General features: G+C 39.2%; 2 protein-coding genes across 8 annotated transcripts in view; one reads left to right on the top strand and one right to left on the bottom strand.

Moving 5' to 3' along the window:
- Positions 1–886, top strand: part of LOC121928262 (kinesin-like protein KIF20A) — a 38,217-nt gene extending 37,331 nt beyond the window's left edge. The window contains exon 17 of the mRNA XM_042462726.1: positions 147–886. Within this exon, the coding sequence (XP_042318660.1) occupies positions 147–419 (273 nt within the window). The 3' untranslated portion in view covers positions 420–886. The remainder of the gene's footprint in view (positions 1–146) is intronic.
- A 1,286-nt stretch (positions 887–2,172) lies between these two features.
- LYN (LYN proto-oncogene, Src family tyrosine kinase) overlaps positions 2,173–26,083 on the bottom strand; it is a 63,486-nt gene continuing 39,575 nt past the window's right edge. For all 7 annotated transcript variants that reach the window (XM_042462733.1, XM_042462729.1, XM_042462730.1 and 4 more), the window contains exons 7-13: positions 25,576–25,725; positions 24,232–24,384; positions 17,781–17,963; positions 15,109–15,185; positions 5,950–6,103; positions 4,927–5,058; positions 2,173–4,182 (exon numbers count right to left, since the gene is read on the bottom strand). In XM_042462733.1, the coding sequence (XP_042318667.1) occupies positions 3,980–4,182; positions 4,927–5,058; positions 5,950–6,103; positions 15,109–15,185; positions 17,781–17,963; positions 24,232–24,384; positions 25,576–25,725 (1,052 nt within the window). In that variant the 3' untranslated portion in view covers positions 2,173–3,979. The remainder of the gene's footprint in view (positions 4,183–4,926; positions 5,059–5,949; positions 6,104–15,108; positions 15,186–17,780; positions 17,964–24,231; positions 24,385–25,575; positions 25,726–26,083) is intronic.

Genomic DNA, 26,083 nt, shown 5'->3' with positions numbered 1-26,083 from the left:
TCTCTCAGCCTCAGAGGATGGCAATGGCAAACCCTCTCTGAAGAAACTTGCCAAGAAAACCCCATGATAGGGTCACCAAAAGTCAGAAACAACTTGAAGGCACACAACAACAATCCTATTTCTGGTCATCTTTGATGTTTTAATAGGAACAAGAAATCAAAGGCCTCCAAAACTGGGCTGAACATGGCCATGATCTTGAAGCTACAGTAACTCTTCTGCAAGAACAACTAGAAGAAAGCAAAAGGCTCCTAAGCACAGATGACCTTAAGTACCAGAAAGTCAAGAAGGGCTTCTTTGCAAATCTGAAATACACAGTTGCAGATGTCCCTAACACATCCAGAAGTAAAGATCCAGAAAAATCAGAGAGTTCACCTACTGCTTTATACAGACTGGCACCAACTCATAACATAAAAGAATAAAAGGGATTTTTTTTAGGTATGTTACTGTAGCTACTTCAGGTACTGGACTGATTTATCTATCATAGTTTTCCCTACACAGGGCAAATGTAACAAAGCCAGTCAACATGTAGCCTAACATGGTGAAAAATAAAATGCCAAGTTTTGTTGAAGAATCCTTGGTTAGTCTGCCACAGATATTCCTTTCTGCTCTATAGTATTAGATTATGTTAGCATCAAGCACACTTTTTAATGCACCTTTCTTGTGTTTTTCTTGCACTCTGTCATGTTTTGGAACTTTTCACTACTAAGAATGCAGATAATGTACAGATCTTAAAAGGCAATTATTTCAGTTGCACAATTGTTGCAAAACGTGTTAGCAAGCATGTTACTCTGTTATTGGACTGAACTGCTTTATTTGAGAAGGAATTGACTGGAAATGTGTAGAACTGCTATTTGATATATTTCTTAATAAAAATTGTTTTCCAATATTTGACAAGTGGCAGTAAGTAAATTTTGAGAGATGCAATATAAAATAAGGTAAAACTTTAAGAAAAGGTTAAGAAATAAAGTTTTAGTCTTCTTGTTTTCCTACTCTTCCTACTTAGCACTAAATGTTAGTACCAGTAACATAGAACCAGTAGTTAGCGCCATAACTACCTGTTAAAGTTCTAATGATTATATGTACTAAATCTGAATAGTCAGTTCATTTGTCAGTTCCCTCACAAACTAGGTCACAGGCATAGCACATGCTGAAAGTGAAACATCACTATTTGCTTCTAAAATTTCTTTGCTTCAGTGATTCCAAATTGTACTGTAATATATCCATGTTCGTCAGGCTATCAGATGTAGGAGGCAATATTCCCCCAGATTTCTTAATGTACCAGGGACAGGGTCATATTTTAGCCCCTTGGGTAATAATCTCCCCCCCCCAATAAAAACCTTCTCTGCACACTGACAACTGATCACTTGCAGTATGACATTGGTCCAGGTAACTGCACCTTGGGTAGCACTGGTATATACCAAGGATAGGATAGACTCAGGACATGGGCTGGATTAGTCTTCAGCCAGCCAGAGATTAGGAAAGTTAGCAGAAAGGGGCTAATGCATTTTAGTTAACCATTAAGCTACAAGAAATTATTTTTGATGATGTTTATATTGTTGTGTGCCTTCAAGTAGTTTCTGGCATGTGGCGATCCTATTGCGGAGTCCTTACTTAAACAGAACATCCTAGAATACCACAGGATGGGGGTATGGCAGTTAAAGTGGAACCCAAGTGGTAAAATTCTGTAGCATGAAAGGATCTCAGGAAAAGAGTACATTATCTGAAGTGGTTATCTGTGAGCTGGTGCAGGTTCACAGGGTCCCTCTGGAGATCCCTGTGGATTATGTCATTGATCTGCATTCAACTATACGATAATCGCTGGATACTTGTCCCTTGCTCTACACCAGCCAAGAAATGGCTGGGTTGCAGGGGGCAGTAGGTGAGAATAGGTGGGTTTGTGTGATTTTCGTTATTTTTCAGTTCATAGGGAATGCTCCACAACAACTCAAAAAGTGAGCTGCATCCAACCTACTGCAATGTAATTCACTGACAGCATGCTAAGCATTGTTAAAAATTGCTTTGGCTGCTCATTTTACATTATTTTAAGAGCTATACCACACACAAAGGACTTGGTGGATTAAGGGAGGGATAAACCCACAACAAACATTCATTTGTAATGGATGCACATCCTTTATATGTTAACAACTTAGGACAAGTTCATATCTACTTGTGTCATATTTTCAAGAATATTTATTAATTAAAATCACAATAAAACTAAAGTATTTACATGTTAACAATCTGATTATCAGTCTGTCAACTGGATTTCTTCATTTAGAAATAGTAAACTGCATGTGTACAATAATCACATTGGTTTTTAAAGCTGAACACAATTAGGATCATGATTCTCTAATAACCAATTTGTAAGTAAGCATTTTAGAAAAATTCTTCAGTAGCACTGTCCTTCCAGTCATTAGTATGATCAAGAAAAAAAATGATCTGAACCCTGTTTCACCACAACCAATGCTTCTAAGCCTGATTTTCAAGTATACAGTATTTCTTCTCTGATAATGTAATATATATAGAACAGAAGACTTTGGTAGTGACTTTAGCAGAACATGATCATAGTTGTGCTTTTTATACTGAACAGAATATTGGACAAGATGTTAATAAACTGCACAGGCAAAGGTGATAATCCAATAGCTCAAACTTCACAAAATATTGTCAAAACTTCAGAATGAAGTGAAACTATATTCTTTGGCACTGTTAACTACAGCACATTAAGTACTATGGATTTTAAAACATTGCCTCTAAACAGGCAGTTTTGGTTTGGACCACATAGACAGAAAAGACAGTGAACACTTCTGTAACATTTTATCAATTTCCTACTTTAAAAAGCTAACTAAGCCACATACAGTACATATTCCTTTGGTATCATCTGTTATTGCCAATAAATGGTTAAACTGCTGTTTGGATTCTTCACATAGGGCTTTTGAATGATAAAGTGCTTTGGCATATGAGAGCGAAGAGAGGTGATGCAAGAGAAGCAGTTCCATGGTTAAAATTGTGCTCCCCCCTTTCCAATTTAGCACACCACAACATGTGGTCCTCCAGGCATTCTTAGACTACTGTTTCCATTGATTATAGCCAGTATATACCAACCAAGAGGGATATTGAGAGATATAATCCAAAAACATCAGGATGGTTGCACTTTGCCCACTTCTGCACTACATCAACACAATATTGTGTTTCTTAAAAACTAAACAAAAACCCCTTACATTAATTTAGACATTTCAGCAGCTCTCTTCACCTAACCAAATTTAGAAGGAATACTAGGAGATAATTGCATTAAATCTGCAAACCAAATTAGATGCGATCTAGGAAAGGTGTGTGAATACTATTTGATATGAAACATTGCAGAGGCCAACAGTTTTAATAAAATGAATAGAGGGGCAAGTTAGCCCTCCAAGGTGGTTTTACATCTATGACTTGGACAAAACAAAAAACCCTGCCACCTCAATCTTATTTTCCAGATGGAGAAGCAGCTTGCATATGTCGATTTTACTGCAAAGGGAATGCCAGAAAAACAAAGTAGTTATGCACTGCTTCAGCCTCAGCAACTTCTCTGTTCAGAACACTTTTTTCCCCAGCAGGGCTTATATATACATCTTTCCCATAGCATCTATTTTGGATCTACAACAAGCCTAGAACTCACTTGTGTGAGCTCTGATTACTTTTGAGAATTTTTCTTTCTGTTCATTACATTTGTAATCGTGTCTTTATACATTAGCTTGTGTTAGAGTGGCTTTTTGGTCTTGCAGTGTGTCAAAGGCTATAGTGTCTAGATGTTTAAGTAAAATGTGAAGAGAACATCAATAGGAGACTGCAACACTGAGGCCGAATGTTCTCATTGTCCATGTGTGCCCTCCAATCTCAGGCGCCATAAGCAATCAGCAAATCCAAATGCATGAAAATAACTGGCTGAACCATATTGTCCTATTAAGAGGTTTATGCCAAACAGAGGCAGACACCGGAGTTCATTCTATGGTTGCTGCTGGTATTGTCCTTCTGTAGCTGTGTAGAAGTCGTCAAGGACACTCTGTAAATATTCAAACGTTGGTCTCTCTTCTGCTTTATCTTTCCAACATGTTTTCATGATATCGTAAAGCTCAACTGGGCAGGCCTCCATGCGTGGCATACGGTATCCACGCTGAAGAGCTACCATTACCTCAGAGTTACTCATACCTGAAACAATGCAAACAAAAATGTATTTAATCAAGTTGCTTTGGACTAAAGCATGTAGACAGATGCATGAGCAACACTTTCAAGCCTGGGCGTTGGGGGGATAGCATTAGATTACACTGTCCACGTCATAAAATTGTATGAGTGACTTCACACAATATCAACATCAATCTGCAACCCCTGTGTTTTTCACCTTTTTTTCTAGCACAGAAAAATATGTTATGGAGGGAGAAAAAACAATCACACCACTATATCTTTTGACTGCTAGCAGTAGGAAGTTCTCCACCTGGAAATGTCTTCCTTTTTTGTATAGCCATATGCAGGGGTTTCTACATCCTCATAGCAAAATGTAGACCAAGGACATCTTCCACCAAAATCTATTGCGGTCACCAATTGGTCTCTGGCTATAGGAACACTGTGAGATGCTTCTCCAATCCCTACTGACAACAGAATGGCTGTGGGGAGAGTATATTGCAGCATAATGAGGGGGCTTCTGACATTACAGAGGGAAGAAGAGAATAACAGCCTCTGCAATGATCAATGTGTGTATGGGTACACACACACACAAAACCTTCCTGTGGACTTGCACTTCCATGTAACTAACAGGATAGCCTTAGCCTTTCCTCCTCTTATTCCTGCTCCTTTCACCAAGAGGAAGCAAGTTTTAATGCTTATTATTAAACTAGCTTTGGCTTCTGTATAAAGCGCCCATAAATAATAGAAAATTTAACCAAAAAGAGTGCATACCTGGATAAGGGATTTTCCCGTAAGTAATTATTTCGTACAGAAGAATACCAAAGGACCACACATCGGACTTAATAGTAAAGGAACCATAGTTAATGGCTTCGGGTGCAGTCCACTTGATAGGGAATTTTGCACCTAAAAGGCGATGAAAACACATAATGAATAGATTTAATTTATGAAACCATTTAAATTATTTATACATGGAAGCTAAGCTGAGCAACTGGAAAGGATTCAGAGAAGAATTAGAGCAGTAACCTATATGTAGATGGAGATTTTCTGTATTTTTTCCTTCTATGGGTCTACCCTAGATTTAGTCAGAGCGAAGTCCTTGTGTCAGACAATTGCTATGGGACAAGGAAAGCCAGTGAGGTATAGGAAATAACTGGTTTCCCAATCTGGAACTCTATGATGTCCTAGACAGCCCCACTATCTTCACCATAACATCATTGTTCAATGATTTCCCAGCTTTTACATGAGTTCCTCTCCATTCTAAAAGGTCAGATGCTTATTCCAAGGCTTAATTACTGGCAGTAAGAGCTTTAATCCCACCCTTTTCCATTTGGTCATACCATCCACTGAAATGTGACTTCTGAGAACTTTTCTGAGACTGAATTCAGCCCTTAGGCTGAAAGAAGTTCCCCACCCTTGTGTTAGAAGACAGAATTATGTGTGTTACACAGCATGGCCTGCATCCCTTATATAACCTTGCTGCTCTCAAGTACAATAAAACATGTTGTCTATTCTCAAGTACTGAACTCATTTTCAGCTGCCAGTTTGATCAACTTCTGTATATGGAATTGGAAGGGTGGGCTCATATTACCTATGGCAGTTTTGCCTTCTTATCCCACCAATGGAAAGTATTAACTGCCAGGCTTACTCTTTCCTATTGTAATTGCTCCTGGACTAATAAAGAAGACAGAGCTGCATGTACATAGATTTCATTAGAAACAGTTAACAAAGTGGCCACTTTGTTAATGAACTGTTATGGGAAATACAATTATATAAGAAGTATGAAGGGTTACAAACCTTCCCTGGCTGTATATTCATTATCTTCAATTACTCTAGCAAGTCCAAAATCAGCAATTTTGCACATCAGTGACTCTGAAACTAGAACATTAGCTGCTCTGAGATCCCGATGTATGTAGTTTTTTCTCTCGATGTACGCCATCCCTTCTGCAATCTGCAACAAAAAATTGAAGAATATTAAATTTTGTACTGTATTTTGTCTGCTACTTTTGTTTTTCCACAAATAATTCTAAAGTACAGTGGGCCCTTGGTATCTGTGGGTTTCAGCATCTGAGGATTGAAATGGAGAAACATTTAATTTTTTTAAAATGTTCAATTGCGATTAAACCAGGCTGAGAAGCAGTCTCAGGACAGTAAAGGAGGCTTGAAAGGGAAGCTGCAGGTGGCCAGGACAGATTCTCCCTGCTTCTGCTGTGACTTGGCTTGGAAAGGGCAGCTGGCACATTCCCAGAAAGCATGAAAAATGTAGGCATGATGCTGGGGGGCTTGCCGCTGCCTCCTCCTCCTCCTCTGATTGAAATCCATCCTGGAAAGGAGTTAACTAAGACAGCCAGAAGCAGCAAGTACTTGACTTTCAGAACCTGGATTTCCTAATGCTGCCTTCCACTCCCCCACAATCCCACTCCGTGCCTCATTGAAATCAATCCTGGGAAGGAGTTAAGTAAAACAGCCAGAAGAATATGTAGAAGCTGGAAGTACTACAGCATGGACAATCATACTATTCAATGATATATCTTTATACTTTAGGATCTCGTCTACTTCCATCATAGCTGCCCTTCCAAGACCTAGTCTTTTAATCGCTTGATTACAGTTTTTGCAACCTATTGAAAAGGAAATTACTGTCCCTTGAACCTTTGAAGATAGTCAACTTCCCCATTTTGGCTAGAAAAAGGATAGTTTAGAGGGGATAGGACAGCTAGAGACAAAAACAACCTTGGGATGTGGGACACTATGTGGGACACTATGATTTTCCCATGCCTGTTTTAAAACTCCACCCTTAGGTTCATTATATGATTTATAAGTCTAAGGCGAGGAAGCTAGGTGAAGTTACAGTGAGGCTTTTAGAATTATCTAAGGAATGCCATGGAAGGCCTCTAAATAACCTATCAATAACAAAAGCATTTACATTTCTATATGGTTTCATATTGAACTGAGCACTCTCTAAGAAGGGTACTCATTTTACTGACCTACGAAAGGATGGAAGCCCAGGTAAACCTGGAGCCCTGGGATTGTGGCTGCAGTATAGGCATTTAACCACTGTGCCATCAGGGCTCCTATATTCCATACAGACCATAACAGCCTAAAATCTGTTAGATCAGGTGCATCCTGACAAACTCTATAATTGCATGATTCACAAGCAGAGTGCCACCTGATCCAGACAGGACAGGAGAAGGACTGATGTTTCAGAGAGGCATCAGCACAAAGATTTCAGTTCAGCTTTACTTCAGAACTTACCAATGTGCCACCCAAGTCCAATTGGATTTAGACTTTTGTTAACAATAAAATTGCACAACAATTTAAATCTCATTTATACACACACACATCTCAGCAGGGCTAACATAGCTTAAAACTGAGCTTAGGAAAATGATAGAGCTGCATATTATAAATAAATACTATAAATATCTGCATCGTCTGTAAAATGTCCCCTTGTTATCTGATATGCAGATCAGCATCTATAAATAAGAAACTGCATGTTTTCCTTGTTCCTCTTTTTGGGGACCAGGAAATGGAAAAATACCAGTGGTATTTCCTATTGTACATTTAAAAGTGCACATCTTTTGTACCAGATCTTTTGCAAGGAGATATAGTGCACAAAACCTAAGATTTTCTGACTTTGCATGAACTTTGGAAAGGGGGCAAGCAGTGTCCATGTACCTTGCTTTACAGAGGAGTGCCCTCTATCTGAACTACTGGCCAGTTCAAATCCAGTTTGCCATTGAATATCTATTGCTATGGAAGAGGAGTGGGAAGTGCTTTTACACTTAAGTCATACTTATGAGCTTCCCACAAGCACCGGGACGACCACTGGGTGGAGAGAATAATGGACTTGATTGGTCCAGAAGCATAAGACAGCTCTTCTCCATATCAAAACCACTTTTCAAATTACAGCTAAGGATATGTTTGTTTTAAAAACAAACAAACCAGAAAAAAGTTTTGAGTTACATATCATGTGGCTATTTTGTGCGGCAGACTGAATGCCATTGGTATACTAGGCATGGCATCGCCAGCTCCATCTTCCTAGGGACTGAACAGCTTGGCATAGCCATTGGGGGAAGCGGGAACAGCTAACCAGTGAATTCAAACTGACAAAAATAGAGGTTTCACTCTGGTCAGGTGTGTGTGTGGGATAAATTTCATGCTCCCTCTCATGCTTGTGGATTTAAGGTAACAAAGCAGCGTCGGAGAGAGCCAGACTTGCAGCAAGCAAACAGCCATTCATCATGATTCCCAGAAGTGGTGCCAGAGCAGGAGAGGGCCCCAGGATAACTTGCAATATTTGTCAGCAGCAGCAGCAGCAACAACACAGTCCTTATAAGAGCTCAGGAGAGCATTTTTTCTAGTTAGCCTGTTATTCCATTTGATTTCTCTTCCCCCACTACTTTTTTCCCCATTTGGCAATAGCTGGGCTATGCCTCACCCTTTTCCTCACATTCCAGTCAGCCTGTATTAACTTGGAATCTCCATGTTGCCTCCTGTACCCCTCCTCCCAATTTCTTTATCATTTGGGGCAAATTCAGCTGGAAGTACAGTATACAAAGAACTCTCAGTGAGCTCCTGCTGATTTTATTTTTTCTGTTTTAAATCAGAATTAAATTCAGGAAAAGGGTGGCTTGTATTCCTGGGGCAAGTGGCAGGGCTCTGGTAGGTGCAGCGGAAAGAAGGCTGCGCCAGTACCTTATGGGGCACATGCAGTGCATGATAACTTGCTAACCTGTTTTACTACATCCTAAAACAGTTGATCTCACTGTGTGCATTTGTAACAGCAGGGGCACAGCAGGATAAGTGAAAATTGGCAGGTGCTTGTTTTGACTTTCTCTTGAGTGCAGGTCAACCAGAGCAATGCCTCCCAAGAAGGTGCAGAATATGATACAGGAAGCACATGGGGGCGGGCAGGCTGGGTACAGACATCCTGGACAAATCTGGCACCAGCCAAAATCTTCATGAAGGACACACAGTGATGAGACTTCTTGAGCATTGAGTTCCAGAGTAGCATCCAGTAATACAGCAGTGCTGGAAGGCATGTCAGAATCACTGGAGAAACTGGTGGGGAATTTGGAGTGGCTGGAGGTAGCATCAGCAATCATTTTGCCAGATGTGGGATCTCAAGAAAGCAGCACATTAGTGTCAATTAAAGCAGAAATCATGGGGCTGGCAAAGGCTACACTTGCCATCAGGCAGCAGTAGTGAGAGCACTGCTAACTTAAATGAGGAGCCATTGTGTGTGGAGCAGGCAAGTAAGCAGAAGAAAGGGGGAAGGGCCAAGAGGTGCAGGAAGTCTAGCAATAAGGAGGATTCAGACAGCATTGGATCAACAAGTGGGTCCTCTGAGGATGAATGCCTAGAAAGGACTGAATATTGGAGGGCTGCAGCCCACATATCCCTTCATGGGCAATTAGGAGAAGGGTAAAAGGGGGTCAGGCAGTTATGGGCTCCAGAAGTGCTTGGGAACAGGAAGAGAGTGAGGATGGTGGCAGTGTATTTTACATTAAATGTATTTACATACATTTACATTAATTCAACAAGGATTCTCCAGGCATCCATTTAGACATGAGAACTAGGGAGAAAATCTTGAATGGCTATTACGTGGATGTTTTCTCACTGTTTAAGCCAGATGGCAAGGAAGGGCGTCTCCCCAAGTTGGATAAAAAGAAAAAGAAAGAGTATAAAAGGGAGTCAGTTTTACATTCATTCAACAATTAGCTAACGGTGCATTGTCTTTATGGGCGTATTTCTCCAACTACCTGGGTATAGTCATTACGACACATGCCCTAGCAGAGGAAGTGGCGGCAATTGAATATGATGTGGCAGTTAGGGGGGAAAAACTTCTCAAAGTGGGAAAGCCAGATGGGATTTAATCAACAATAAACACTGGCTAGTGTTGGTCAATCCACACCATTTCTGGGTTGGTTTGGGTTGGAATGACATCTATCTCCCCGTAGCCAGATATGAAATGGTTATATCATCCATGTTGCAATCACTTCACACCAAGCTATGGAGACATAGCCAGATGGTTGTTTTTTTATCCCTCTCACTCTCCATCAGACACAGAATGGCTTCAGTGGGGTTACAGCAGTTGTATGGTAAGCCTGGGTGGGTTTTAGTTGTTGCTGAGGAAAAGGTATACCAGCCTGTTCAACAACCAAAAAAGGAATATGCAGGTATAAGACTGATGTAGATCTGTACATGCCACTAACAGCATGCCAGCCTTCATGTGTTTGGGGATCCCTACTAGTGATTCTTGTCCTATATAGCTAGCAGAAATTCTTTTTTTTTTTTTCAGGTTTAACAGGGGAAGAAAAAAAGAAAAATGACAGTACTACTAATTATTAATATATGTCACTGGATATCGTGATAATACATACTTTTTTAAAAGAAGGAAACTGACAAAATTAGGCTTATGTCTAAAACTGGATTCGAGAGCCATCTCCTCATACTGTATGCAGTAAAAACTGATGACATGCATGCAACTTCATAATGCTTCTTTTCAGCATCAGCCTGGGACCCGAGAATCCTTTTCAGGGACAGAATAGTATAACATATGATGCCTAATCTAGATGCTATGAGGAATTAATTTGTTTTTGTATTCCTTTCCCCCCAAATATTAATGTTGCATATGTGTGCTGCCTTTCTCTCAGCATGGGACCCATTAACACACTGAATGACAATATTTCCTTAGAGGTGTATGCTCAGCAATTAGAGTTATAAAGGAAGCTTGTGTTGCAATCAAAAAACAAAGCATGGGTAAATGCAATTTCTGAAGGCAAGCAAAAGTGCATGCTAACGCAGAGTCCTTCAAACTGCCCTTTCATGCAGACTATGATGGTTAAGAAAAGAGAATTAATCTCTAAACACAAGTCGTAATCCACAGGAGCAGTTCAGTCACAATTCATCATGTACAATATTAATTCAGCAAGTTATGACCAACCAAGTGCATGATGCCAGGTGCTGAATGCCAGTATTCTTCCAAAAGGTGAGTTGCCATAACTTTTGAGGATAAGTTAAACTCCCATCAATAGTGAATGATGATGATAAGGTAACAGCAACAGAAAGGAAAATAAATATTTCACAGAGTAAGGCAACAATCTGGATTTGGATCTGATGAGTTTTCGGTAAAATGTCTGGGAAATGCTGTTTTAAATTATGTTTGTGAAATATTCAAATCTACATTCAATTTTCTGTTTCAAAACAATTGCTTTAAAAAAAATACACCCTGGTAATTGTGACCTACTCTGTATGCTTTAGGGTTTTTTGACAAACAAATAAGTCACAGTAAAAAAAAGAAAGAAAGAAAATAAACAGAGAAAAAAATCTAGAGGGTTTTTTTTTAAAAGAAGTGAGTTCTGTTACTATGACAACAATTTTAGGCCAAAATGAGGTCAATGTTTGCAACAGGAAATTAAGATCATCATGTTCAAGGGATATTTGTTACAGGACATGTTGCTTTGTAGCATTGTGCCCTGTGGTAAACATTGGTTTAAATAGGGTTTTTTTATTTAAAATAACACGTAGCCCAACCTTTCCCCTTCTTCCCTTTATATATATATATTTTCTTTTCATTGTGCTTGATCTCAGAATCAACAAAGAAAAGAGTAGGTGAAGTCTGACCAGCTGCTATTTGTCCTAAAGAAAATGAAAGCCATTTGTAAAGATGAGGAAGATGCAAGAGCTTCCTGAACAACTACAGATACTGTAGAATGCATTTCTCTTCCCAACATTACTTCTTGACTTCCCCACCTTTGGCTTCTTTGCATTTCCCCTCTGTAGTAAAAGCCTCACCTCTGCAGAGGACTTTTACTGTTTTGCCAAATCAATTTGAATCCCTCTCTGCACCAGCAGAAAGGGGCAAGAACTCCACTCAGCATGGGTTACAAAGAATGCTATTGTTTCCTGTTCTGCACTGGGTTGATAAAACATGTTCAAGGACTTTATTTGGATAAAAAAATACAATACTTAATGCTTATTCAACAGGTTAGTGACCAAGGCACTGTCAAAAAGTGGAAAGCATAAAAATGCAGCACTGTTATATCCCCAACCTGTCAAATAAGTGTGAGATGTTTAAGCACAAATGTAAGTACAGTCGGCCCTTCTTATACACGGATTTTTTATACACGGATTTAAGCATACACGGATTGAAAATGTTCCAAAAAAGTATAAATTTACCTTGATTTTCCATTTTTCATAAGGGACACCATTTTGCTATGTCATTATATGTAATGGGACTTGAGCATACATGGATTTTGTTATACACGGGGGATCTTGGAACCAAACCCCAGCGTATAACAAGGGTCCACTGTATGTGTGCAGTATCTGCTATTTGGGAGAGGTGCGAAGGCAAATGGTCACTGACTAAGCCCAGGCCCCTTCCATGGAGCAATCCTGCTTCATTCAGAGCTTCTGCTTGACCCCACAGATCTGTGTCTAGATCCAGTGTTGCCACTCCCATGACTAATATTGAGTAGAGAAGGGCATCATTTAAAAAAATGTAATTGATCTCTCCCCCTACAGCTTTGCTGGAGTTGCTCAGCTGGAGTCAAGCTTCCCTGTCAGTCAGCTGCTGAGTAGAGGCAGGCAAGGAAAATCGGTAGCCAAGTGGCAGTTCCCCACTTGATAGAGGAAGGAAAGCTGCTGGTTGCCAGCCGAGACTAGCTGCTTTGCAGGTCAGCTGCTACTAGCTGGAGCCTCAACAACAGCCAGCACCTCCCCTACCACTGCCACTGCCCCATTACAAAATCTGGTAGATCTTAGCTAGTGCAGTAGTTCTGTGAGCAGATTGCACTGTCAGCAAAACTGAGATCGGTCGGCAGAAGAACATTTGTACAGGCAGAAGAGAATTTGTGCCTAATCCTAACTTGCTAAACCTGGTACATCTTTGAGTTAGAATTGCACCACTACCCGCCAACTAGTTCCTGTACTGCTAAGTGGTAGGAGTGGATCTTCTCTGCAGGCCCATTTTAGTTCCTGTATTGCTGCATATGTCAAATATTAGTTTGGCACAAGAACATCTCTATGAGTTAGGAAGCTAAGGGACAGCTAGCTATTGCAGTGTGTCACATCTGATTAGGATCTAGCACTTTCAACTTTGTTTGGGCCATTTACTGTGGGCCCTTGGTATCTGCTGGGGTTTGGTTTCAGGACCCCCATGGATATCAAAACATGTGGATATGTGGACATGGTTCCATTAAATACAATGGCATAGTAAAATGGTATCCATTATATAAAATGGCAAAATCCAGCTTTTCTTTTTGGAATTTATATTTGTTTTGGTATATTTTCAATCTATGGATGGTTGAGTCTATGGTTACAGAGGACCTATTCTATTGTATCATCTCTCTCCATCAGGGCTGAGAGGAGCCCTAATGCATGAAAAACTGAACATTTAAAACATTAGATACTGTACTTAGATAAAAACTGCTAAAACAAACACTCTTTAAAAACAATTTAATCCCTAAAAGTTAAAAAAAACAAAGAAATTTCAAGAGCCATGAAGAACAATATCATCTTAGCCGCTTGCTAAAGGTCAGAGATGGAGCTAGCCTCACTTCAGAGCTTATTGCATTAACAAATAAGCTGGCTTACCTCTTCCTGCTTGTATTCAGAATCCAGGATGCCCTTGGATGTTACTATACCTAAATAGCCACCTATCTAGCTGGGATGCCACTGCTTGAATACATCTTGGGTTGAAGCCTCACTCAGCCAGCCAATTTTTGAAGTCAGATGCTCCCGACTTCGAAAAAGTGCTGGTTGAGTGAGGCTTTGACCCGGGATGTATCTGGGTGGTGGCATCCCAGCTAGATTGGCAGTGATTTAGGTATGATAACATTCTGGAGCATCCTGGATCCTGATTTCAAGCTGGAAGAGGTAAGATGGCTTACTTGTTAATGTGATAAGCTCCTTCCTTTGTCCGAAGTTCCACAGTTTAAGTACCACTACAGAGAAAGCCCCTTCATGTGTGCACATCAACCTAGCCCCATGGTATTGGGACATGTGAAGAGGCCTCTGTTGTTTGATATCTTGGGGTCTACCCACCAGATACAGGAACTAGACTTTGTCTACAAAGACAGCCAGCATTATTTGTCTTGTGCTTCCCTTCCCTTCCCTTAGCAAGCACTCCTCATCAATGGTTAGACATTAGTTCCATTCTAAGCTACTGTGCCACCCCACTGTGCTATGGCTACATTGTGGTTTGGATTTCATTCACTAGGCATAGTAAGCAGCTATTTTCCTAAGCCATCTGAGAACTTTACAGTAGAAAAATCTTTCCTTCTTGTTTCATTATGCTTCATTATGCACTGTGGTTGCTATTTATGAAGTCTGGTTAATTCTATTATTCCACCTGTAACTGACCCATCTTTGCCTTTTCAAAACTTTCCTGGGTGCTGATAGGGTAACCCAGAACTGATAAGAGATAATACCATCTGCCTCAGAAAATCAGGAAGCACTCTCTAAATGGCCATAAACACTGGAGAAATTCATTTAGAAACAAACATTTAGAATCTAAAAGAAGGAAATCATACCAAGCCTTTAGGAACAATGCATGCCTCAGTGCACCTGATTTCTAGGCACCTGCAAAAATGAGCCTATATATATATATAGTCAGAGACGTGATGCCTGCATGAAGAAAGTTCCTGGATAATACCTCACAAGCATTATTGTACTATAGCAGAAGTCTTTAGGAAAGTAAAAGTTATTGCACTCCAACTTCAACACTGTATAATACAGAATGTTAGTACTCAGCCAACAGGCATATAATTTTTATCAAGTGTATATCTATCTCTGTGTACATACTGTGGTGAATACTAACTGTATTATACAATGCTGATGTTGCAACATAAGAATGTTACTTTCCCAAAGATTTTTGCTATAATGAATCAATGCTTGGGAAATACACACACACACACACACACACACACACACACACACACACACACAAGTGTTTACCTGAGCTGAGAAGTCAATGAGCTTTGGAAGCAGTAATTTTCCACCTTCTGGACTCTTCAGAAAATCCAGTAAACTGCCTATATATATAAAGTACAAAACAAGTTGGAAAGAAATGCAAATAAAGCACAGGTTTTTTTAATGTTTGAGGGAAAGAGATATATTCATTTATGCATGTTTAAGCTAGGACTATACACTTAAAACCCTAGCAAAACTATTGATATAATGGATTTCTGTTCTGTAAAACCAAGCCCAGGATGGTTTAAGGTCTAGGCTTTTTTGGTCAATATATAGGGTTTATGTGTAGTGGAAAAGATACCGTATGATAATATTGCAAGACAATTATATGTGCTTCATGTTGCACTCAAATGATTTTTAAAAAGATATAGTCACAAATGTAGCCCTAGTATGGACATTCTACTGTTTTAAGGAGCATTGTTTGATTTGAGAACCTTTAACAAACAATTAGGAATGAATGATAAAGTGTTTACATGTAACACTTTTAAAGAGTTACAACATCACTCTTTTGAAGAGACTAGCTTATCTGTGGCATTACAAACCAAACACATTTGAGGAAGTAGACTTAAGTCTATAAAAGCTCATGCTGCCAATTTCTTTCTTTAGTTAGTCTCAAAGGTGCTACGAGATCTCTCTACATTACAAATTTAGTATCAAAACACTAGTTCAATTCAGATGTCACATCAAAAGGCAGTTAAACAATGTTTTGGGGTAACATCTGATTGTAACCAGACAGTAAACAAGTATCAGAAAATTATGGTTTGAAGATGATGGCTTGATGGAAATTTATTTATGTATTTGATCTCTCTTCCATCTTTCTCTTATGCAGATTCAAGGCAGTACAGCAAGGCAGCATAACTAACAACCTTGAGTCCCAGTCCTATGAGAAAGATGGGAAATAAATCAAATAAATAAATCTGAGCCAAGCCATCATTTTCAAACCCTCTTCAAACCATACTTTCTGATGCTTGTTTCTGGCATATATAAGTAAAAATACAGTAACTTATAATATTAAAACACAATTAAACCACCATATTGAAACAGCAACCGAACGGATTTAAAAAAAAAAAAGCACAATGATACCTCTCCCCCACCATGAACCACATGTCCTTTAAAAGATATTTAAGCAGCTGCCAGTCAGCTGCCAAAAACCTGCCTAAATAACTGGTGAAAGAACACCAGAGAGATGTAAGTACAGTGGACCCTTGTTATACGCTGGGGTTTGGTTCCAAGATCTCCCGTGTATAACAAAATCCGTGTATGCTCAAGTCCCATTACATATAATGACATAGCAAAATGCTGTTCCTTATAAAAAATGGAAAATCAAGGTAAATTTATATTTTTTGGAACATTTTCAAACCGTGTATGCTTGAATCCGTGTATAAGAAGGGCCAACTGTATACTCTCCTTGGAATAGGGTCTCCTAACCTGGAAGGCCATACTTCACAAAGCCCCTTCCCAAACTTTAGTAACGATATGCCTTCAGTCCCAAAGAATAACTATTAACTGCACTGCCCATTCAAGTTAGAAGTTAAGAGGCTTATAAAATATCTTTGTTCCACTAAGGATGAGTTATATTCCTCAAATGAGCAGACACTGGTATTTAAGATAAGGTCTCAAAACAACTGTATCTTAGTAAAAATACTGGCCTAAATCCAATTATTTGTTTCAACTTGAGTAGATTCACTGAATCAATGGAACTCACATAAATTCTGACTTATCAAGTTATCAGTAATGCAGTGCGTTTACTAAATTGGTTTTATCATTACTGTGTCAACTACTTGTTATTATATTGATGTTGGCCATATACCACCATCCTATCAAAGTTAAATAGCATTAAGCACTGTAGAAATGCATCATTAATAATCTTTGGATATGAAACTTGCAAACTAGACAGACAAACCACAGTGGTCAATCCTTCAGTGGGATGGACTGAACTATAGGACTGCACATGCTAATACAGAATACAGTATGACCTAATTCAAAACAAATAGCTGATTGTTACAGATGGCACCGATCTGATTTGCTGTTTTCATTGCATAAAAATATAAGGCACCCATGCTGGATCTGACCAAAGGTCTATCTAGTCCTACATTCTGCTCACACAGAGCTAAACAATCAACTACAGTAAGCACTAGTAGAATATGATTGCAACTACACCTTCTATTTTGTCCCCTGAAGCAACTAATACACAGAAGATACTGATACTAAAGTAATAAACAGCCATCCTGACTACTGATAGCCCCATCGTTCATGAATTTATCCAATTGTCCTTTAAATCCATCCAAGCTGCTGCTGGCTATCAACACAACTTGCATCATTGAGTTCTACAGTTCAACTATGTGCTGTGTGAAAAAAAATAGCTCATTTTAATCTCTTTGTATGTCTTTGTTCATTCATCCACCACATGAAACTGTCAGTTATATGTTTATACAGTGTATTCTTATTATATGCCTGACATCAAGGATGGGCAACTGTGGAAGGTTGGGAGGCATACCGTGACCACCTAAAACTAAAAACTATGCATTTCACCCCAATTTCCTCTAAGCAATGTGTGTGGCACAATTTCACTATGCATGTAGGACTCCCTGGGCCATTTTTAAAAACAGAAAGTGACTGAACATTGCCACACAGAATTGTACTTCTATCATACCCACCTTTTGCCATCAATTCCGTTATTATATAAATAGGTTCCCCTTTGGTGACTACAGCATATAGTCTGACTAGCTTGTCATGCTGCAGTGTTTTCATGAGGTTGGCTTCTTCCAAGAATGATTGCACAGACATAGTGCCAGGCTTCAGAGTCTTCACAGCTACCTTGGTATTGTTGTTATAGTAACCTAAATTCAAAGAGATTATGGGAAAAATTCAAAGTAAGGTTCAAGTTCAGTTACAAGAGGTCTTGCATATATATTAAAAAGTCTAGCTGTAAATATTCAGAGATAAAATTGTTTTTCAAGGACACTGCTGTTTTCCTTGTTAACTGTCTTCAAGTTGTTTCCAAATTATGGCGATCCTAAGGCAAACCTGTCACAAGGTTATCTTGGCAAGTTTAATCAGAGGGGCTGCCACTACCATCTCTAAGGCTGGGAAAGTGTGGCTTGTGGAAGGTCACCCAGTGGGTATACATGGCTGAGCCAGGGTTAAAACACAGGTCCCCCAGTGTCCTAGTCCAATGCTCAAACCAACACTGTACTGTACATGAATATGACTGTGGTCATGTGGCCAGTATGACTGCACAGAACACTGTTACCTTCCCACTGACATGGTACCTGTTTATCTACTTGCATTTGCATGCTTTCGAACTATTAGGTTGGCAGAAGCTGGGACTAGTGGTGGGAGCTCATCCCATCACGCACCATCTGGGCCTCGAACTACCAACCTGCCGATCATGCAATCAACATCTACACCTGGCATTATACTGAAATAAAGTTAGTCTTGTATAATATGTTGATTCAGCTTGTATGTTTTTTATGCTCCATTCTGGATCTAAATTGTCTTTATGTTTGTTTACCAGAGACTTTTATATTATGGGATACTATACAAATATTATGAATTAAAAACAAACAAATCTCTTTCAGCACATGGTTCTTTTCAATGTATGGCCGATAACATTCAGCAATGGGGGGGAAAGCTGAAAAGAGAGGTGAGATTATATGATAATATACAGTGAAGCCTTGCCTTGCATGGGGGATCCATTCAGACCCTCCCCCCCCTCCCGTGTAAGATGAATAATGCATATGCTCACGCCCCATTCATTTAACTGCCGTGCAGCTTCCGTGCAAACCATGAGCCACGTATGGTGCGCCAGTGTATGGAGCGGGCGACCTGTATACAAAGTATATCCAGTAGGACAATGCAGTTTCATATCAGTGTATGTGTCTAAAAGAACAAATTCTCTTTGTGATCACAGAGCAGGAAACTAAATAAAATTGGATGTGTATATATCAGTCTCTTCTGAACAGTCTAAATGAAGATTAGTGTCCTTTCATAAAACCATATAGCAATGCTGTTTGAACCCCCTCTTTGAGCTTTCCCATATATATTCTTCAACTGCGTTCCATACATAGAACACTAATTTAAAACAGCCCTGGGGCTACATGAGGCCCCTTCAGGGATGTTTCTCTGGTACTCAACATCTCCAGTATCCTTACACTGAACTTTTGCTGGCCAAAAATGGATAGTGACTTCCTGTTCCTCAAAGTCTCTGGGTGCAAGAATTTACCTTTTGAAAGATTGCAACATCAAAAAAAAAATCCCATTTTTGAGAACCAGAAGTGGCCTTTTGGTTGAAGGAACACAACATCAAGACCTGATACAGTGGCTGACCTCTGATTAAAAAAAGCAGGGGCAAGCAATATCAGTAGGTCCAGGAGATAAGCTTGTGCCCTTGAGATGCTCCACTTCAGAGTTTGAAAAATTGGTTGACGTTGAATAGCTGGGGAAGGGAGGCTGTGATTGTTTAAAAGGTGAACTTCTCTTCCTGAAGGATTCTAGGGGGACTATTTGAGCTTTTTTTTTTTCTGGCTAGAAAAGCACAGTCAAAAGAAGTTCAGGGTTTCAGAAACAGCTTTGGGATCCACAAGGAGGGTCCACATTCACCCTATCTGCAGGACCACATGTGGAAGAAGATTATTTAAACATGATGTTTCAGCGACTGCAGACAGACACACAATCAGTATTGAGATAATAGTACATGTCACACTGGAGGATGAACATATTATCTCGAATGGAAATAATCTTGCCCTTGAAGTTGTATGGACCTAGTTGGGACTAGGATGGCTGGCTTTCATTTCAGTTGACAAGCTCCAAGGGTAATCCTGATAGCATTTGAAGGCTGCAGTCCTCTACATACTGAACTCAATGGCACTTACTGCTGGGTAGATGGATACTGGGTTGTTCTGATGGATTGTAAGCAGCTCACTTTTCATCTTTCATTAAACCCACATACATACACAGACGGACAGTCAGACAGACATGCACGCACACACAAAACACTTCACAATTCATTTTGTTTACTTGATGAAGTACCATAAGCGCTTGAACTCACAACACAATATGTAAGAGCCATAACAGAATCTTTGCAATCCTATGGACTAATAGCCCTTGTTCTGAAACAGGGATGAAAGTCTAGATATTGATGACTGCTATTCTCAGTCAATGAGGAGTAATACTGGAAACTGCAGTTCAACAATACCCAGAAGGCCATACAATTCCCACATTTCTAGGATAAGAACAAGGACTTTTCTAATGATCCCTACTTAGGCCCCTTCATTTTTGTTGCCTTTCTTGTACTCTTTACCCATTCCCCAAAATCACTCTAACAGAAATAATGTTGAGTAAATGCAGACTTTTGGAGACCACTGGTCCTAGAGAAAGAAAGGCAATTAGAACTCTACAGAATCATGCTTTTTTTTGGGGGGGGGGACTGGAATTAGATGTGAAGTCTAAGGCTTTCATGGCCAGCATCCATAGTTTTTTGTGGGTTTTTCGGGATATGTGGCCATGTTCTATAAGAGTTTATTCCTGATGTTTCGCCAGCATCTGTGGCTGGCATCTTCAGAGAATGCTAACCTGGAAGAGAGTGGACACACACACACACACACACACACACACTGTGTGACCCTGGTGAGGAGGAGTGATTTCCATGTTAATCTGTGTTAAACCAGGACTCAGCAAATGCAAATGAGAAACCACTCAGGGTCAGAGGCTTTCCCAGCAAACAATGAGCACTAATCAAGCAGACACGAATCCTCTTTTGCATAGCCTGCCACCCTGAGGCCTGCCATTAGCAACAGAACAAGACACATGCAAATCACTCCTGCCTTCCCAGGGTCACACAGTGTGTGTGTGTGTGTGTGTGTGTGTGTACACACACACCCACACACATACACCCACACCCACACCCAACTCCTTTCCAGGCAAGCATTCTGTGAAGCTGCCAGCCACAGATGCTGGTGAAACGTCAGGAATAAACTCTTATAGAACATGGTCACATAGCCTGAAAAACCCACAAAAAACTATTGGAATTAAAGTCTGCTACTGTGCAAATCAACTTTTTGTACGTTAGCAAAGAGAGGAACTGTGTAGTTCTCACTTCACAGTGCAGTAATTTTGCCCATAACGTAAGAGTAACCCACAGAGGACCATGCATGCAAAGCCAAAATTAGAAGTCAAAGAGTCTCACATAAACAAGAGGAAACATCTTGAACAAGAAACACTCCCTTCTACTTTTGCATGCATACATACAGGAACATAACTTCCTGAAATTAGTTCTCTCTTCTGCAGATGACAAAACTCCACTAACCTCTGCATGTCTGCTCACTATTCAAACAGTCATTTCATATGGGATTATTAAACATTACAAATATCATAAGATGATGATGTCCAAAAAAGGATAGTCTATTTGATTTTGTATGAACAAGTGTTTTTCTATTAAATCAGGGGAAAAAATCATTCTAAACGATGAAGCAAATAATCACTAAAACCAATAGAAATTGATAGGTGAAATGAATACAGGCAGTAGAGATGAAGTCAAATTTCAGAGGCTAGGAAGCCACTTGGTGCCAGGAAACAGATTTTATCCCTATTTAACAGGCTCCTTTAAGTATAGCATTGGACTTATGGCGACTCCAAGGGATTGTTTTGGCAAGATTTGTTTAGAGGGAGTTTATCTTTGCCTTCCTATGAGGCCAAGAGATTGTGACTTGCACAAGGTCACCCAGTGGGTTTCCATTGCTGAGTGGTCATTTGAATCTTGTTCACCAATATCCAAACCACTACACTACACTGGCTCACAAAATATAGCATTTGACCTCAGCTATTTGTTGGTTTAGGAGGTGTACTACAAATGCTACTGCTATCCCCGGTCCAGTCCCACAGCTGTGTAGAGCCATCACTACATCTGTGACAGAGGCGACCACAGTTGAATCATACTTTCTTGTTCTCATTTTCTGTCTGCTCAACAGTCCCATTACTGCATTACTGCAAAGCAGTGGACTTTGCAAGCGGACCCAAAGTCAGTTCATAATAGTCAGTTCAAATGTACCTATTAAGAAGGGATTTCAAGGGAGAGTAGTTGGGGTAGGCTACTGCAGCCAAACAACAAAAGAATTGTGAAGTATTTAAAAGGGCCTGTCCTGACATATCACATGTGTTATTTTACTGGTGTTTTTGTCATTTATACATGGGAATTTATGCATGTCATTTATACATGGGAAATTTTGAAAAAGGCATTTGCTCTAATGCAGAACAAAAAGATAAGCTTAAAATGTGTGAATGGCACAGTACTTAGGTGTCTAATTAACAATTTGTAAGCTGTTCTTTTGGACATTCACCTTTTGGCTGAAGAATGGGGTATAAATAAAGAAATAAATAAATAATAGGTGATGCATTTTTTATATGGAAAGGTAATGCAGATGATTTTTAAAAATTCTACAAGTTGGTGAACTCCATTGATATCAATATACAGTTTGATTTAGATTATAGTACCTCAGAGGTCCACTTTTTGGATTTAAGAGTTAAAAAAGAAGGTGATCATCCTGTCACATCAGTGTACAGGAAAGCTATGGATGTAAATGCTTATTTGAAGTCTGACTGCTGCCATCCCAGACCTATGAAACATAACCTCTCATATGGACAGTTTCTAGGGGTGAAATGGAACTGTTCTAAAGAGGAACAATTCATGATGGAATCAGAACTATTAGATAAACAGTTATGGTATAAAGGTTATCCACAACATGGTATAGATAATGGATATCACAAAACAGCATGCAGATCTCGCTCAGAACTTTTGAAGAAACATGATAGATTCCACAGTAATTGCATACATTGTGCAATGAAATTTAACCAAACCACAAACAGTATACAACAGTCTATAAAGAAAAATCGGTAACTGATTGAAAATATTTCAGGATGAAAAGAAAAACCAATGATTTTAGATAAAAGATCAAGAAATATTAAAGATATGGTGATGAGGGCAGATTTTAGGATCCCCGATAGAAAATCCAGCAGCGCAGTGTTTGGAGCAAATATGCCTACATCACATTACCCATGTGGACATTGTTTATACTGTAAATACAGAACCAAAATGAAAGGATTCAACAATTTTTTAGACCAAAAACGGTAGAATTTGTCCTAATTCAGTACCCAATTCAGTGTTACCCTATCAACATCCTGCTCATTGTGGGCTCCTCAGGCTTCTCCTTATTCACTTTGTTCCTCTTTGTTGATATTTTATTGGGTGCCTCTCATTTGCTGTGGGTCAAAAGAGCAGGATGTTTTGTTTTATTTGCGGGCATTTTTACTTGTGATGTGGGTTGTGATGTTTGATGTGTGTTTGATCTCTTTGTCTCTTTCCTCTCAAATTTGTCCTTTGGATTGGTTCTGTTGCCAAGTTTGGATTTCTCAATTTCCCTTCTCCTTTCATTTTTTTAACTTTAAAAAATCCCTCTGTAAGATTAATAATAATTCTGGAACAACTAATATTGCCAGGATGGATCTGGGAGACTCCTTTAACTTCAGTCCTGTAACATGGTTAGTACCTCACCAGCTTTGTTCTTGTTGCCAGATGCTGAAGATGCCTGGAAGATGACATTATTGCTGTGCATCTGGTGGCAAGAACTAATAAATACTACTATGACTACGACTACTACTACTAATACTACTACTAATAATATTTATTTATTTCCCACCCCATCTGCACTCAGGCAATTGCAGTGCCTTACATCATTAAAAATTATACAAATCATATCCCCCAACCCTCCCTGCCTTAAAATAGAATTAAACACTTTACAATTAAAACATGCTTGAAAAGATCAATAACAGTTAAAACAATTAAAAAAAACTAAGCTAGACTCTCCTCCATCATCCTTTCCCCCAACTCTACACTGGCAAGTTGGGATTTGAAAGGTGGGGGAGGTCAGGTACCTTTATTCTGATAGACATAGCTTTGTGGTATCTTGTCCTGCTCCAAGATCTATTAACGATAACAGTTACAGGAGCCTCAGTGTAGATCCCCATTCTAGATCTGGCAACCCTAGAAAAACTTAGCACATCAGCATTGTGGAGTGATAAAAAGAATGTGAGTACATAAAATGAATAACTTACCCATCCAGACTTCCCCAAACTGACCTCCTCCAAGGAATTTCACTAATTTTATTGAATCCCTGGGGATCTCCCAGGCATCTTTATCCCATGGTTTCTGTGGTTTGGGGCTGATGCATGCTTTTTCCAGCTTTCTGCATAAACCATCAGGCTGCTCTGTTTTAGAGACAAAAATCCTACATTTGTAGGTTATACAACCTTCAAAGTGCCTCATATTAACAGCATCCCCTCACATGTTTCCCTGTTGTTCAGATTTAATATTTTATCTCTAAAATTATCCTGATAAGAAATTCTGAAAATCCAACATCAACAGGATTGCAAGGCAATTCCAAAAGACTGTTTCTGCTACATCTGTCTTTCTGTTGCTGCTAAGCAATATAATTTATGGTATAGATTCTGCTGCATCAGATGTTTTTGTCTTACTCCCCAACATGGTGCAGTAGTAAGGGCACATGGTGCTAGTTTCCAGTCTTGCTGTATACTAACAAGTATACTGGTACTATGGATAATGGTGTGATCTTGCACTACTCTTAAGGTGCACTGTTATTTACTGGGAGTTTTCCTGACACCTTTGCTTCTATTTACTATGAACAGGAGAACACTTAGCTACATAAGTAAAAGCTTGACTTTATAGTTAACTGTTATCAGTAATACGTAGTTGCTAGATATGTGTTCTGTGTAAGATTGTTTTGATCACTAGGGACCTATTCAATTGTAGCCGTCACGTACTCATGGCATTAAAGCATTTTTAATTAAATGTAATTATTTACCAATAGCACATATTAAAACAATTATTTCTCTATAGTATTCAAAATTTGTCAGAATATTGACTGAAGTATGGTTTTGCCAAACTGGTGAAAAATATATGTGGTGTAGCAGGGGCAAGGGAAAACAGAAGGAATGGCAAATACGTATCTATATTCAAAAACATCCGAACATAGATTAAACTATAGTCAGTCATGGTTTTTCTTTCCCATAGCAAATATGTTTCCAACACTGTTACAGTGTTGGCACAAATAACCACACTGTCAATACTTATTCAGCTTATCACTATGTTCATACAAATTTATACCTATTCTTTCCCTCACAAAGCAAAGACTATTTACAGCTAATCTGCTTCTCTGTTCACAGGTTGGTTTGTTCCAAGCTGATATAAGCCCTTTGATCAGAACTGATTTATTTCCAGTTCCCACCCTTTTGAGAGTTACACTCAATTTTCATTAATGTTCACCTTTACACAGTAAGTCAGAAATGCATTTGATTGAAGTGATCCAATATGGAGGAGCATTTTTGTGTTTGTTAACTGTTAGCAAATTGATGAATCATCTAGTAAAGCTATTGGCTTACTTTGATAATGTTTGATCATGTCACTGATACAGGGAAATGTAATTCTTGGAGAAATGTAATATCCTCCATTATCTAGGCTTCTGATTTTGTAGTGCTTGACAACATCACCAAGTTGTGCATCATGGTCCCTGATGGAGAGAGAGTAGCTACCTATGGATTTAAGCAAAATATTATTCATAATGTTGATAAAATTAAGTATATCAAATCAGTAGTTTTGCTGATGCATTCTGATTAGTTTAATACTAATTATGCTAACTTATCTACTGATACAACTCTGAATTCTGCAAGGATGAGAATGAGAAAGATGAGATGCAGAGAGTATTCAGGGCTTGAATGAAGACAGTGTAAATGGAGAGAGGAAGTGTCTGAGCGCTGAAGAGTGGATTGTATGCTGCATTAACACTAGTTGGGTTATACTTATGAAAAGAAAAGAACTTTTCTGGTGAAAATGTCTGATTGAAAAGACTACTCACATTTACTAGTGACTTCTACATATTTTAAGTAAATC

The sequence above is a fragment of the Sceloporus undulatus genome, chromosome 4 (genome assembly GCF_019175285.1).
Source record: "Sceloporus undulatus isolate JIND9_A2432 ecotype Alabama chromosome 4, SceUnd_v1.1, whole genome shotgun sequence".
Taxonomy (NCBI): Eukaryota; Metazoa; Chordata; class Lepidosauria; order Squamata; family Phrynosomatidae; genus Sceloporus; species Sceloporus undulatus.
The sequence above is the reverse complement of the archived record's forward strand: the minus strand, read 5'-3'. Positions and strand labels throughout refer to the sequence as shown.